The 14,468-nt window shown below is 48.5% G+C and overlaps 1 protein-coding gene across 2 annotated transcripts in view; it reads left to right on the forward strand.

Annotated features, from left to right (window-relative positions):
• Positions 1–7,598: 7,598 nt before the first annotated feature.
• Positions 7,599–14,468, forward strand: part of LOC141735770 (E3 ubiquitin-protein ligase RNF38) — a 117,719-nt gene continuing 110,849 nt past the window's right edge. For both annotated transcript variants that reach the window (XM_074568904.1, XM_074568905.1), the window contains exon 1: positions 7,599–8,527. In XM_074568904.1, coding sequence (XP_074425005.1) covers positions 7,999–8,527 — 529 coding nt within the window. In that variant the 5' untranslated portion in view covers positions 7,599–7,998. The remainder of the gene's footprint in view (positions 8,528–14,468) is intronic.

Here is a 14,468-nt window from a genome sequence, read left to right on the forward strand (position 1 = left end):
GGACTCCGCACCGCTGATCACAACCCTCTGAGCTCTGACATTCAGCCAGTTCTCAATCCACCCCACTGCCCATTCATCTGACACACATTTTCTAAGCCTTTCTATGAGGATGTTATGGGAGACAGTGTCAAAAGCCTTGCTGAAGTCAAGGTAGACAACGTCCACTGCTCTCCCCTCATCCAGCCAGCCAGTCATGCCACCGTAGAAGGCTATTGGATTGGTCGAGCATGAATTTCCCCTTGGTGAATCCATGTTGATCACTCCCAATGACCTTCTTTCCTTCTACATGCTTAGAGATGACATCCAGGACAGGCTGTTCCATCCCCTTTCCAGGGATGCAGGTGAAGCTGACTGGCCTGTAGTTCCCTGGGTCCTCCTTCTTGCCCTTTTTGAAGCCTGCCATGACATTAGCTTTCCTCCAGTCCTCAGACACCCTTCCTGTTCTCTATGACCTTTCAAAGATGATGGAGAGCGACTTCACAATAATATCTGCCAGCTCCCTCAGCACTTGCAGGTGCATCCCATCAAGGCCCATGGATTTGTGGGTGTCAAGTTTGCCCAAATGATATCTAAACCGATCCTCCTCGATTGAGGGAGGGTCTTTCTCACTCAAGGCTCTCGCTCCTACCTCCAGGGTCTGGGGTTCCTGAGGGTCGGCCTTAGCAGTAAAGACTGAAGCAAAGATGGCATTCAGTAGCTCCACCTTCTCTGCACCCTCCATCACCAGGGCACCTACCTCATTCAGCAGTGGATCCACTCCATAGTCTTCCTTTTACTGATGAGGTACTTGAAGAAGCTCTTCTTATTGTCCTTGACATCCCTTGCCAGGTTTCCAAGTGGGCCTTAGCCTTCCTTGATGCATCCCTGCATACCTGGTGGGATGATTTTTACCCTTGCGACAGATGGTGCTGAGTAGTGTCAGAAAAGGACTCCAGAATAATGGGTCTCCAGCTGACCTGCAGCCTTCACAAAGAACATGGGCTATTCCTGACCAGGTAAAGCACTGGCAATTGCTACTTCACATCCTCCTGTAGAGCAGAGACCCCCAGCTGGGGGAAAACTTGGTTGATCTGATTTCATCTTCATGAGTGGTGGCCTGAAAGCATGGGGCCAAGGCCATTGCAAACCTAGTTCCTGTCTCTCTTACATGCAAATTTCCAATTTTTTTGACATTGCCTTCTCTAATACAGATGGTAAAGCATGATTTTTATTATTAGATTCATTGACCAGACAGGAATATCAAACTTCCATATATCTATGTAGTACTTAGCACTGTTGGACACAGCTGCTGTGCATTCAGTAGTCTGAGTGATGTACACATGCTCACTCTGAGGACAAGAAACTGCACAGGAGTGTACTTAGTGGACTATATGATGCCTCTATGACTTACAGTTTTCTGCTGCATGGGGGGTGGAGAAAGAGAGACAGAGAGTTACAATTAGCTCACAACAGCATGGAGTCAACTCTACTCTGCCTATGTGCAGCTCTGCTGCTCTTGCCGAAAGGGTAAAGCAGTCCTGTCCACTTCTTCCACTTTCTTAGGTATATCTACCTGCTTTTTAGCTGCACAGTGGCCTACAGCTCTTCCTGTTTGTTACCCATCTTGTGTGCACTGGCATTTGACCTGGGCTATCAACCATTTCACCTTTTTAGATGAACACACACTAATTCCTTTGAGGCATTTCACAAGTGTTTCCCTGTTTGCTCCTAATACATCAGCAGCCCTTTGCTCTTCTCTGTTACTCAAAACTCCATCCTCTTACCCTCTAAATCTAGTTTAAAAATGTATAAGTCTGGCCAGCTTGGTGGGGAAGACCCTCTTGCCCCACTTGGTCAGGTGAATCCCATCAGCTCACAAAAGACCCGGCTTCCCAAAGATAGACCCATGATCATAGAAGCCAAAACCTTGAGTATGGCACCAGCCACACAGCCAGGCATTCACCTTTCAATTTGTCTCCTCCTTCCTTAACTCCTTCCTCTAAATCGGAGGATAGAGGAGACCACCACCTGTGCTCCAGGTCCTTTAACATTACTGTGAGGGACATACACTCACGCCACTCTCTTGATCCTTCTAAGTTGCCTTGTTGCAGTATCATTAGACTCTGTGTGGAATAGTAGGAACAGAGACAATTTGCAGGGTTCACCAGTCTCAGCAGCCTCTCAGTGACATTCTCTTACCCACCCCACAGGTCCCTGACTCACTGGCTGGTCCAGCTTGGTGCTTACTGAAGACACACAGCACTCAGACATTTGTCCCACAGGCACCCCACCCTCTCAGGTCCTCCCAAATACCAGCATGAACCCTCTGCCCACCTGATACTCCAGCCCAAACCCAAGGTCCCCCTGCTCACCAGCTGGTCCAGCTTGAAGATTGCCAGTGAATATCCACCCCACCCACTCCCCATACACAGCGGGTTTTGGGGAAGACAGAGACACTCTCCGCCTCCAGCAGCCAGCAACAGGCACATGGGCTGTGACCCGTGGTCCCACTCCAGCTGCCATGCTGAGCCCTTCACTCACACCACTCCTACCTGCCCCTCAAGGCAGAATGGTGGGCACTCGTCAGAGGGCAAAAGCTACAGCTCTGGCTGGGGGGTCTGCACCATCTACTTGATGGGGGGGGCTTGATGCCCCCACGCAGATGGAGCTGCTGATGGGAAAGGCTGCAGTGCAGACCTCAGACTGCAGGAGGTGTCTCAACCACTTCTCCTGCAGCAGGCATAGGCGGCAGGCATAGGCAGCAGTCCTGCCTGCAAAAGGTGTGCCCAGGTGGAGAACCTGCAGCAGGTGTCTGAGCTGCAGGAGGTGGTTAGGATGCTGCATAGTAACAGGGAGGCTGAGAAGGATTTAGACTGCTGGTTTCAAGCACCATCTGCAGTGGACCCACAGCCCATGGCCAAACAGTCAAAAACTTCCATTCCGGCACAAACAGAAGGGAGGGGGGCCAGTAACATGGAAGACTGGAAGCTTGTGACAGCAACGACCAACAGAAGGCAGATATTTCCCCAGAAGCCTGAGCTGCCCTTACAGAACCACATCACAGCTCTGCAGAGCAAGGAGCAAAGACCCACTGCTTCAGGATATGCGCTGGAGCTGAGTAAGGCAACCTGATCCACTCCCCGTAAATAACCAGCACAACTAAGAAAAGGTGACAGCTGATAGTAGTAGGCAACTCTTCTCAGAGGTAGAGGCACCCATTTGGCGACCTGATGCACTCTCTAGAAAGGTGTCTGCTTACCAGGGGCTCATATCAGCGATGTCAGTGAGAGACTACTAAACTTCGTACAGTCCTCTATTATCCACTGCTGTTGGTTTACGTTGGCACCAGTGATACAGCCAGGAGCAGCCTAAGGAATATCAAGAAAGATGATGGAGCCCTTGAAGCGGTGGTCAGAGACTCTGGGGCACAGGTACTTTTTTTATCAGTCCTCACGGTCAAAGGGAAGTGAGCCGATGGACCCAATTGTACTTGGCAAATCAACAAATGTTTACAGGACTGGTGCCACAGCAAGAGGTTTGGCTTGTTAGACCATGGGACTGTCTTTTGAGAAACAAGGTCTACTGGGGGCTGATGTCATCCATCTCCCAGAGAAGAGCAGCATCTTGGGTCTAAGGCTTGCCAAGCTTGTGAAGAGGGCTTTATACTAAAGTTGCTGGGGGAGGGGAACAGGGAACATCAGTCCATCCCAGACCTACCAGTATGATACCAGTACCAGTCACAGATGCCTAGAGCCTGAAGAAGGAGGTTGGAAGGACAGCACCTGGAGTGCAGCAAAAAGGAACTCCAGCCACTCCAGACAGTAAGTCAGCTTCATCGGGGGCCGAACTTAAATGCCTCTATACAAACACAAGTAGCATGGGGAATAAACAGGAGGAGCTAAGAGATGGGCATGCACCTGCAGGGCTATGATCTTATTGGCCTCACGGAGACATGGTGGGATGGCTCCTGTGACTGGAGTGTTGGAGTGGAAGGATACAGGCTGTTCAGGAAGGACAGGCAGGGGAGATGAGGAGGGGGTGTCACCCTCTATGTCAACGACCAGCTGGAGCGCATGGATCTCCACTTGGGGATGGATGAGCTGACTGAGAGCTTATTGGTCAGGATCAAAGGGAGAGCAGGGACAGGTACGTTACAGTGGGCATCGAGTGGACAAGGCCCTCTATAGACAGATAGGAGCAGCCTCACGTTCACAAGTTCTGGTATTCATGGTGGACTGCAACCATGCTGATATCTGTTAGAGGGCAAACACAGCAGGGCATAAGCAATCCAGGAGGTTCCTGGAATGCATTGATGATAACTTCCTTCTCCAAGTGATGGAGCAGCCTATGAGGAGAGATGCCATGCTGGACCTTGTTCTCACCAACAAGGAGAGGCTGATGGGGAATATAAAGCTAAAGGGCAGCCTTGGCTTCAGTGACCATGAGATGGTGGAGTTCACGATCCTTAGGGCAGTGAGGAGGGCACACAGCAAGCTCACCACCCTGGGCTTCAGGAGAGCAGACTTTGGCCAATTCAGGGATCTGCTTGGCAGAGTACCATGGGATTAAGCCCTGGAGGGAAGAGGGGTCCAAGAGAGCTGGTTAATATTCAAGGACCACCTTCTCCAAGCTCAGGAGCAATGCATCCCAACTAAGAGGAAGTCAGGCAAAATCATCAGGAGGCCTGTGCGGGTGAACAAAGAGCTCCTGGACACACTCAAAAGCAAAAAGTAAGCCTAGAGAGGGTGGAAGCAAGGACAGGTAGCTTGGGAAGAATAGAGAGAAACTGTCCGAGCAGACAGGAGTCAAGGTTAGGAAAGCTAAAGCCCTGACAGAGCTAAATCTCACCAGGGACATTAAGGGCAACAAGAAAAGCTTCTGTAAGTATGTTGGCTAAGATGTTTGCAACAAACAAATTAATGTCTGCAGGAAGCTAGATATGCATTTTCTCTAAAAGAAATTTGCAGGTGGATATGTTTATTTTTCTGTGTAAATATGCCTTTATTTGCCTTTTAAAATATGCATTATCAGTTTCCTGTTGAGAGAGGCATCCTTTTAAAAAATCTGACATGACTCCCTGCTGAATTAGTTTTTTCAACTAACTACTATCTTTTCAGTTTTACTTGCAGTAGATCTTTTCTATATGTCCCTCTCATAATCAAGCACTTCAGCAGCACTGAGGGGGACAAAACAGAGATAATGAAAGATTCAGTTTAATCATCATCACATTGCAAAGTCTGGCTTACACAAAGCCTTAAATGCCACTTCAGCTGTTATCAGATTTTAAGAGATGCCCTGGGGACAATGGAGGTTTAACTTGTTCAATTTTTAATGAAATAATATACCTAATATCTCTGTGTTCAACAGTGCACCACAGGAAGAACCCTGAGAATCATACTGTATGGCTGATTCTGGCAGACCATTTGGAGATATGGAAATCTAGACTCAAATTTTGTGTTGGTTTTTAGGCAGAATTAGTTATGAGGTTGTTAGAAACAAGCACTCCTGGTCTGCAAAAGAGCTTGCAGCAGTGTCAGATATTCCTGTAGTGATTGTTCTGACTCAAACCAGTGAGGTCTGAATTCATCTGAAGTGAAAAGTCTCCAATACTGAGACTAGATCTAGCTAGCTGAATATGGATCTAGCTCTTGTAATGATATTATCTTGAAAAGGCTTGATTTAAATTTAGAACCAACAGCAAAATGGAACTCCTCAGCTCCAGAAGTAAATGAAATGCAATGCACCAAAACTGTCAGGTTACACCTGCAAGACTGCTGACCCATACTGCACAGAAACAGCCTTCCTGAACTTCCAGATAGCCTGTAGTCTTCAGTGCATGTTCGACTAATAAGTTGAAGTAGCTTCATACTGCAGAAATATCTTTTCTTTGGTTATTTCTGGAAGACAAGAAAAAAGTTAGAAAGATTGTCGTAGCTGAAGGACTGATCCTATTTTCACACCTTTTCCTGTAGAATAAAATCATTCAGTATACAAATCGGCAAAGTTTTGGAGGGCTCGCAAAAAAGGAAGTCTGTGCCACAATGCAGTCTTATGTAATATCTACAGTATGGGAGTAGTTTTAAACCAGCTTCCCCCCAGGAAGTAAGTGAAAAATGAATCATCATAAAGCAACAGTGGCTCTGTTCACCTCTTTTTTTGCCATCTGTGTCAGGAGAAGCTCTTTTGCCAGGAGCTTCATGCATGTGCTTGCCCTATAGCAGCAACCTGAAGAGGTGCAGACACCTTTGAAGCAGAAGACGTGAGAGGAAAGTACTTCAGACCCTTGTGTTCCACAGGATGACAAGATAGGAGCTGCTGGTTGTTTCCTGATTGGGAGCTGGAGACATGAGGGGTTAGCTCTGTGGATTTTAAGCAAACAAATCCAGAAAGGCTTTCAATGGCTTTATATAATTGCCGGGACATATGAATCATGTCAGCAGCAGACTACAAGTCCCAGAGGGGCCAGCCCTCTGGGGAGCCATTGTCAACTTTTCCTACACTAGGTGAAAACCTCAACGAAATGCCATGGAGGGAGGGAACAGGGTGGCACAGCTGGGTGATGCTGGCAAAGGCATGATTTGTGGAAACCTTTCCCACTCACGGCATGGCACAGGAGAAGGTGGCGCTGCTGTTACGTGCAAAATGAAATGAATTCTCTGCCCGAGCATTTAGATCTCACAGACTTGTTCCACTGACGGCAGCAAGTGCAATCCCTTGGTAGTAAATTTTGCTAAGCAGAGATTTTTCTTTGGTTATATGTGTATCAATTTTCCCATTATTTTATCTTTTCCTGAAATCCAAATCCAGCAGGATTGGCTCGGCAAACACAGCCGTTCATACGCACTGAGACATTTTGATTCCTGTAAGAAAAACCCTTAGTTGCATTCCTGTTACCTCCTCGTGCAAATGGATTAGCTTGAACAACGCCTATCTGACAGCAAAGCAAAAAATCGACATTCCCGTGACAAATGAAGGAGTGTGCGGACATGTCCGATGTTCAGCATGAGCCGGCAGGCGCAGGCTGCCCCTGCGCCACCAGCGGCCTGCACCAACCCTGCCCCGCGGACGCCTTCCAAGCTGACGGCAGGGCGGGGCAGTCCCCGGTCTCCGCCCGTGCCTGTAAGGTCCGGCTCCGCCCGCGTACCCCTCACCGCCGGGGTACCCCTCACTGCCCGGCGCCGACGGAGTAGCCGCCGCTCGCCCTTCCCGCGGCAGCCCTTCCCCGTCCAGCTCGAGGCCGCCCTCTCCTGGGCCGCCGCGGCGCAGCCTCTACGCGCCACGGGGGCCGAGCGCAGACCCTGCAGTCGCCCGGCCGTACAATCGATCGCGGCCGTTGCCCCCTCCCCCGGGCGGTCGCCACTGTCGGAGCACCGCGCCGCTTGTCTGGGCGCGGAGCAGAGGGCGGGCAGCCCGCCTCGGCGCCCCGCCCCGCGCACCACAAGGGCGAAGGGCCCGCGGTGGCGCCCGTGCCCAGCGGCCCGCAGAGGCGGAACGCCAGGCAGGGCGAGGATGATTCCGGGCTCTGCGCGCAGGGTCTGCTTGGGGCGGGCTGAGGCCCGCTGGGCCCCGGCCGATCGCGGCGTTCGCCGCACTTCCCCTCCCCCGTCCGGCCGAACGGGAGGCGGCGGCACCGCCACCATAAAGCGCGGCTGCTGCCAAGGCTGCCAAAGCTGTCTGCCCTGGGGAGGCGCCGGGCCGTCAGCGGCGCGCTGAGCGCTCACGCCGGCCGGGGCGGAGGGAGAGAGGGAGGGAGCAGGAGGAGAGGATTCCTCCTCCTCCTCCTCCTCCTCCTCCTCCTCGGCAGCGAGCCGGGCGGCGGCGGTAGCTTCTTCCCCGGAGCAGCCGGCACGGCTTCGCCACCGGCCTGCGCTGCCCGGCTGAGGGCTGCGCCCCAGCTGGAGGCTCCTCACGTCGTCCATGCCGCCCACGTGCCCCCGCTGGCGCTGACGGCCCCGCCGTGCCCGCGGCGGCGCTGCTCGCGGGGAGGCGGGCGCCGCCGGCTGGCCGGAGCGGCGAGCGATGCCGGTGGCCGCCCGCTCAGCGCCCCGCGGGGCGCAGTCCCGCGCCTGTTTCCTCGCCCACGCCCACCGGCGGGACAGCGGCGCTGCTCCGCACGGCGAGGAGAGCGGCGGCCAGCGGCCCCAACCCCTCCGCCAGGCCGGCGAGGCGGGCCGGCACGGTAGATGGGTGGTTTCTTCCGCCGCCCCCTTCCTGCCTTCCTTCTCCTCCTCCTCTCCGCCGCCCCCCGCCTCCTCCGCTGCCTCCTCCCCCGCTGCCGAGGCCGCCGCCGCCGCCTCCACCTCCCCCCCGGCTGCCTGCCTCCTCCCGACGCCCCCCCGGACCCGCGCTCGCTCCCGCTCCGGCTTCCCAGGACTCGCCATGAGCGGCGGTGCCGCTCGCTTACCGCCGCCCCCCGCCATCTGCCCGCCGCCGCCGCCCCTCCACGGGCCGAGCCTGCCGGAGCCAGGAGTGCGCAGCCAGAGCCGGGGTAGCCCCGCCGGCCACGGCGCACCCCGCGCCGCCCCGGGCGCCAGGGGCCCGCCACCAGGTGAGCAGGAAAGGGGCCCCGGGGGAGGGGAAGTAGCTCCGGGCGTCCCACGCCTGCCCGGCACTGGGGCCGGCCCGCAGGGCCTCGAAGTTGTCCTCCGCAGCGCCCGGAGTCGCGGCCGCCCCTGGGGATCTGTCCCCGTGTGGGGGGCGGGCAGCGGGACGCAGGAGAAACTCCCGCCGGTCGCAGCAGCGCGAGGCGAGTGGCGGCAGCTGCCCACAGGCCGGGTGTCGTCTGGCCAGCCGGGGGTTGCCGCGGGGGACACGGGGCCCCCTGCGCGTCCGTGGCCGGCGCGGCGACGGCTTGTTCCCCGCCGGTCGGGATGCGGCGTTGTGAAGAGCGGGCGGCCCGCCGTGCTGGGGCTGGGGGTGTCGCCTCCCGTCGCCGTACCGCTGCCAGCGCGTCCCCGCCCTGCATCCCGGTCTGTCAGCCGCCGGTGCAGCCAGGGGGGTTGTCCTGCGCTGGGCGTCGGTGCTTGCTCGCCGTGGCGGCGGCGGTGGCCGCGGCTCATGCGAGGTTTTCGTGCGCCTTCGCCAGCGCCGGGGCCTGGCCACCCCTGCCCGCCCGCCCTCTTCCCTGCAGCGGCCGCCGGCACCGCAGCCTGCCCTCGGGCACCGCCGGGCGCCCGCTGTGCCGCGCTCCTGAAAGGGTTTGTGTGTGCGTGTGTCCGCCCGTGTGTGCGTGTCCGTTTCCGTGTCCCTGGCATGGGCCCTGCCCCTCGCCCCGGGCTGCCGGTGCGGCTCCGCAGTGCTTTGAAATCAGGCTGCCTGTGGGAACCCCGCTTGAGTATCTTCGGGGCCCTCAACAGCTGCCCCTTAAACATGTTCTTGAGTTTCCTGTTAGAAACAGCCCACAGCGGGGGCTCTCTGAGGAACTACTTCTGTAGATGTGGTTCGCCTGTCCTGGAGCTGGGATGTTTTCAGGACTGAGGTCCCAACATCTGGGTTGATGTGCTTATTGTCAAACAGCAGAGCCGCCTCCAAAACTGCACTGGAGTTTCCCACATGCTTAAATTTAAACGGGTGTCTGTGTGGCTTCAGCAGTGGGGCTTTACACGTTTTCCTAAGCTGTGAGCAGCAACAAGAATGAAACTGTTTATATATGAAGTTAGGAATTAGGAAATGGTATGGGACAGAAAGCAAGACATTGTTCTTTGGGCCTGGAGGGTGGAGAAATGGGAAAGACTACTAATCTAAGTAGTCTTAGAATGAATTTTTAGTGGTGCTTGTGTCTTGGGGACTTACCTGGGTGATTTACAGGAGTCTGCAGTACGGGTGTTTACACTGATGGGAATCTTGCTCTGAAATGAAGTAGGCTTTATAGATAAGTTCCTCGTGAAATTTGTGGCTGACAGCATCTTAAAGGATTACAATGCTGAAAGTGGAGGAACAACTTTAATTTTTACCTTTGGGTTGTATTACATTGTTCAAAAATAATTGCTCTTAATAGTCTGATAGACAAGTTGACCTAATATGCTACTATTGGGAGATAAAAGCTTTTGTATTTCCAATGATTTGGAAAATCTTGGTTATTCATTATATTATCATATAATGAATTCATTACAGGCCTAGCGTACAAATACCGTGCTGTTGGATTAGGGAACACTGCATTTTTTCTTCATCAAAAAGGGAAGGGGCTTTTTGGGTTGGTCCTGGAGTTCTGGTATTCACTAGCACAAATCCTGTGCTTGAAAATCCTGTGCTTGATGGTAACTGGAACAGTCAGAAAAGGTTCATGCAAAAGAGCTCTTACAGATGCCCAAGTTAAATGATTAAGTTTTACAGTATACTTAAGTCACAGTAGCAGGTGAATGTTTGTTGTTAGTGGTGATCTCAAAAATATGTAAAATGTTTTCATGTATTATGATCTCTGCTTCATCTTCTAATTTTGAGATACCATGTTATAATTTACAGACGAATCCAGGAGATTTCTAGATTGGGGATGAGAAGTGTACACTTTCTTCTCCAAAGGGAAAGATTGTTATTCTGACTTTGTGACAGTCTACCTGTTTCATTCAAATATTTGCCACCAGGGGAAAAAATGATACACTAAACTCTGGCACTAGGGACGAACTTCGATTGTTTTGCTGAACATCCTCTTTGTCATGCTGTTAAAAGCAGGCATCTCCTATTGCCGGTCCTAATATATTAACTTTTGATAAAAAAAACTATATTGTGATCTGGTCTTCAGATATTAGGGGTTAGTGAAATTACTGTAGTTTGCAAACAAGGTCGAGAGAATGTTTACTATTTCTTTTCCCCCAGCAGAAGAGTGTTTGTTTGGTGATGGCTGGTTATTCTTTTTTGTTGGTGGTGGTGTTGCTTTTGTATTCTTCTCACAGCGTGTACCAACAGAAGGGAAAGTGGCTGTCAAATTGGCTGTCAAATTAGTGAAAGAATATTGGACTAGAAAATGCTGCACTGAAGAGCTGATTCTTTCTTTCATTCAGAAAATTGATCCTGATCTTAAGAGGCACTTCACCTGCCATGAAGTACTTTGCCTCCATTGGAGTACACACACCTCCTCAGTCAAAAAGAGAAACCCACCTAGAGGCAAGGTTGTCAGCTAGGAAAAGTGTGTCCGTAGTGGAAATTCTTAGGCCTTTAGTTTCAGTTTGTTGGTTACATGTGTATTAACATTCCCAGGTTCTGCAGCATTTGGAAAAGAAAGATGGCTTTTGAAAGTTGCAGTGAACTTAAGATACTGGTATGATTTCTATAGCTGGTAAAAGCAGCTTGTCTCTTAAACATCTTTGTTATGTGTATCACCTTTTTGGATGTTGTCTGGTAAACATTGCTATATTTAATTAATATTGCTTGCCCTCTTTGTGTTGCAAAGTCTTTGGTTAGAGTAACTTTAAAATTATTGTTTAAGATTTCACATGACGTTAAGCCCTATCAGAAGATGCTGTTAAGAGGAGTAATAGAAGGTGCTTTTTTAGGCAGATAACTAGGCATCTGCTAAGTCTTTCAGTTTGGAGAAGCTGAAACTGCTGATGACAGGATCAGTGCCAGTTTTCAAACATAGGCATAACTGTGGAATGTAAGGGGATGGACTCGCTTGGAAAGATGGTACTAATGTGTCGATTAAGTGCAGTAGAAAGCTGTTCGAATTCATGGTTGTTCTTCCTAACACTGTATATGCTAAGCAGTTGTAATATAGATACTAAAACTCCTTGTATGTTCGTATCGGCACGTGTAAGCTTTTGTGCCTTTAGCAGTTGTGCGTAGTAATACCATGTATGTGTGGTTTTGTTCTCAAACTGGAAAGCAGTTACTGTGGCTTTACAGTGAGTGTCATACTTAATTCTGGCATGCCTGGAGATGCATGCAAGTTTTTTGATTTATGTCATGGTGATGCCTTCACAGCTTCATAACCCTGTAAAATAAAGAAGGATGAAAAGATAACTTCTTAGTAAGAACAAGTGAAGCACATTCAGTATGTGGGTGGTTTTCAAGACTTGCAATTGATTTTGGTAGATTAAAAGCAAACAAACTGGAAACTAGTATTGCAGCACCTTTATTTAATTTGGTTAAAGTGCGATGTTTGTAAGTAAAGAAGTGGCTTGGTGTGGAACTTTTTGGTTATAATGACCACACTATTGTAAAGCTGTGACTGTGCATGTTTTTTGAGCAGAGCTAATCAGTTTTGGACACTAGACTGTAATGACGTTTAGTATCTCAGAATTATAAATAATGTTGGTGTGTTGTTTTTGCTGGCTTTGAATTACAAAGGAGGATAGAATGCTTTGTTTTTTACATAAAGTAGTTGTACTCTGAATAGATTCTAGTTATCATGGAATTAATGTTAGCAGACGTACATCGAATGTTTATTTCAAGAAGTTAGTTATAATAGAAATGAGTTGCATATTCATGGGATTAATTTGGGAAATAAATGCAAATGTACTTCCTTAATTATTTTCAGATAATATACATTTGTTTTAAGTCATTCTCTGCGGCTAGTAAATTACTTTATTTTTTTTTATTTCACTTTGACTTACTTTGGTAAATGAATATGTAGTGCTTATGTGAATGGGAAACAATCATTTTTATGGCCTGAAATTATGCTACGCCATAAATGTACTGCATGAAGTTATTTTGAAGGTACACTTTTTAGGTGCCAGCATCAGCCAGCTCAAGTCAAGGAACAAATGTTGATATTTTCCCCCCGACGTAAGTATTTAAAGATAGTTTGGGGCTAAGATAAATGTATTTTAAGGAAAATTAATAAAATAAAATTAATATGCAGATCTTTTAGTTGTAGTTCTTGCAGTACGAACAACTTTATTGTTGCTTTTACTGGCATATTTCAAATGTAAAATCTGCAGGCACACAGGAATGAAAAATTCCAGATTGTCTCTATAGCACAGATTTAATAATAGGAAAAAGACTAGAGATAAGTATTTAATTTTGAAATGCATGCTCTGCTTTGCAGCATCTGCTTATGAAATAATCTAAATTATCATTTTGGTCTAATCCATCAAGATACTGAATATTGTCAATATCCGTTGATTGGAACTGAATCACCTACTGGAACTGATCCTTCAGTGTCAGAAGTACTAGGAGTTTGGGGAGTTACACAGCAAGACATAATACAGAGCTGCAGTGTAGCTGGTGATTGATTTGGTTTGTAAACTCACACGTCTTTTGTTAGCTAGTGCCTTGGCTAAAAGTTGTTAATTGCCTAGAAAATGGGGGATAGATTAATTTTCATTAAGAGGAGAGTGTTAGATACGTGTGTGTGTGTTGATTTTTCTACTAGGGTCACTCCACCACAGTGAAGGTGGCATAGATTTGCATCTGAAGAGCAGTTTAGGTCTGATGTCTTGTGCAGTTTTTGGTTAGAGCTTGTCAGGTTTTAAAACTGATGGTCTCATCTCAGTTAAAGTAATTACTAACAGATAATTGATGATTCAGTGTGCAGTACAGTCTCAGTTCAAATGAAAGGAATGTAACAAAAAATTACAAGTATACATACATATATGTATGTGTGTGTATTAGCTTTGTTCATGTCCTAATAGTTCCCTCTTATGTTTGCATGATTTTTCTATATTTAATGACAATGCTACAACATTTGCATTTTCATATCCACCTGAAGCTGGCATCCCAGGCATGTTACATGTGCTCTTTGAGCCTTGAGCTATTACTTTCCAAGACAAAATTACTACAGAAAAAAAAGTTAGTCAGCAGAGCAGATTTTGTACTTTTGCTGCTTCACCATACTTTCAGATGGGTGTAGAGACTGAAAAATCAACAGTCTTCTCAACATAGTTTGAGAACCATGTTTGTCTTGTCACAAAAAAGTTAAAATGAGAAATTACTTTAAAGAATATTAATAAACATGATGGTAAGCATTGTAAATTCTTGGAAAAGCTGTGCTCAGTTTAAGAAAAAAATTTTTTTTTCTTTCTTGACTTTTTGTATTTAGCTTTGCTACTTATGCAGCCCTTTTTTTCACCCACAAATTATCTTGGCAAAATGAAATCCACATGTGCACAGAATCTTTTTGACCTGTGGTGGTTTTTTCCCTGAGAAAGATAGACTTTAAATCTTTTTTTAACCAATAACATTGTGGCTTTTTTCTTATTTCTTGCACCTCAGGTATTTTAAGTGGTCTCTCATATGGCATCTGCTTCATATCAGAAGTTCAGATGGAGATGTGTCATATAAACATAAGAGTTGTCAGTGTTAATGTGATGCAAGATGTGGGCAGGATAACAAGAAGGTAGAGTACCAAAATGTCAGAAAGCATTTTACCAAGTTTTCAGTGGGAGCTCCCTTTGCATGAATATTCTAATATGATGGTACTGCTTTCTCCCACCTTTATTTTTCTGGATTTTGTTTGTTTTGTAGTGGTGTTTTTTTGGGTGCTAGGTGTTTGTTTGTTTGGTTTTTTTAACATCTTCTGGTTGCATTCTTCTATGCTTGTTTTAAACTTTTTC

Source organism: Larus michahellis, chromosome Z, assembly GCF_964199755.1.
Source record: "Larus michahellis chromosome Z, bLarMic1.1, whole genome shotgun sequence".
Classification (NCBI taxonomy): domain Eukaryota; kingdom Metazoa; phylum Chordata; class Aves; order Charadriiformes; family Laridae; genus Larus; species Larus michahellis.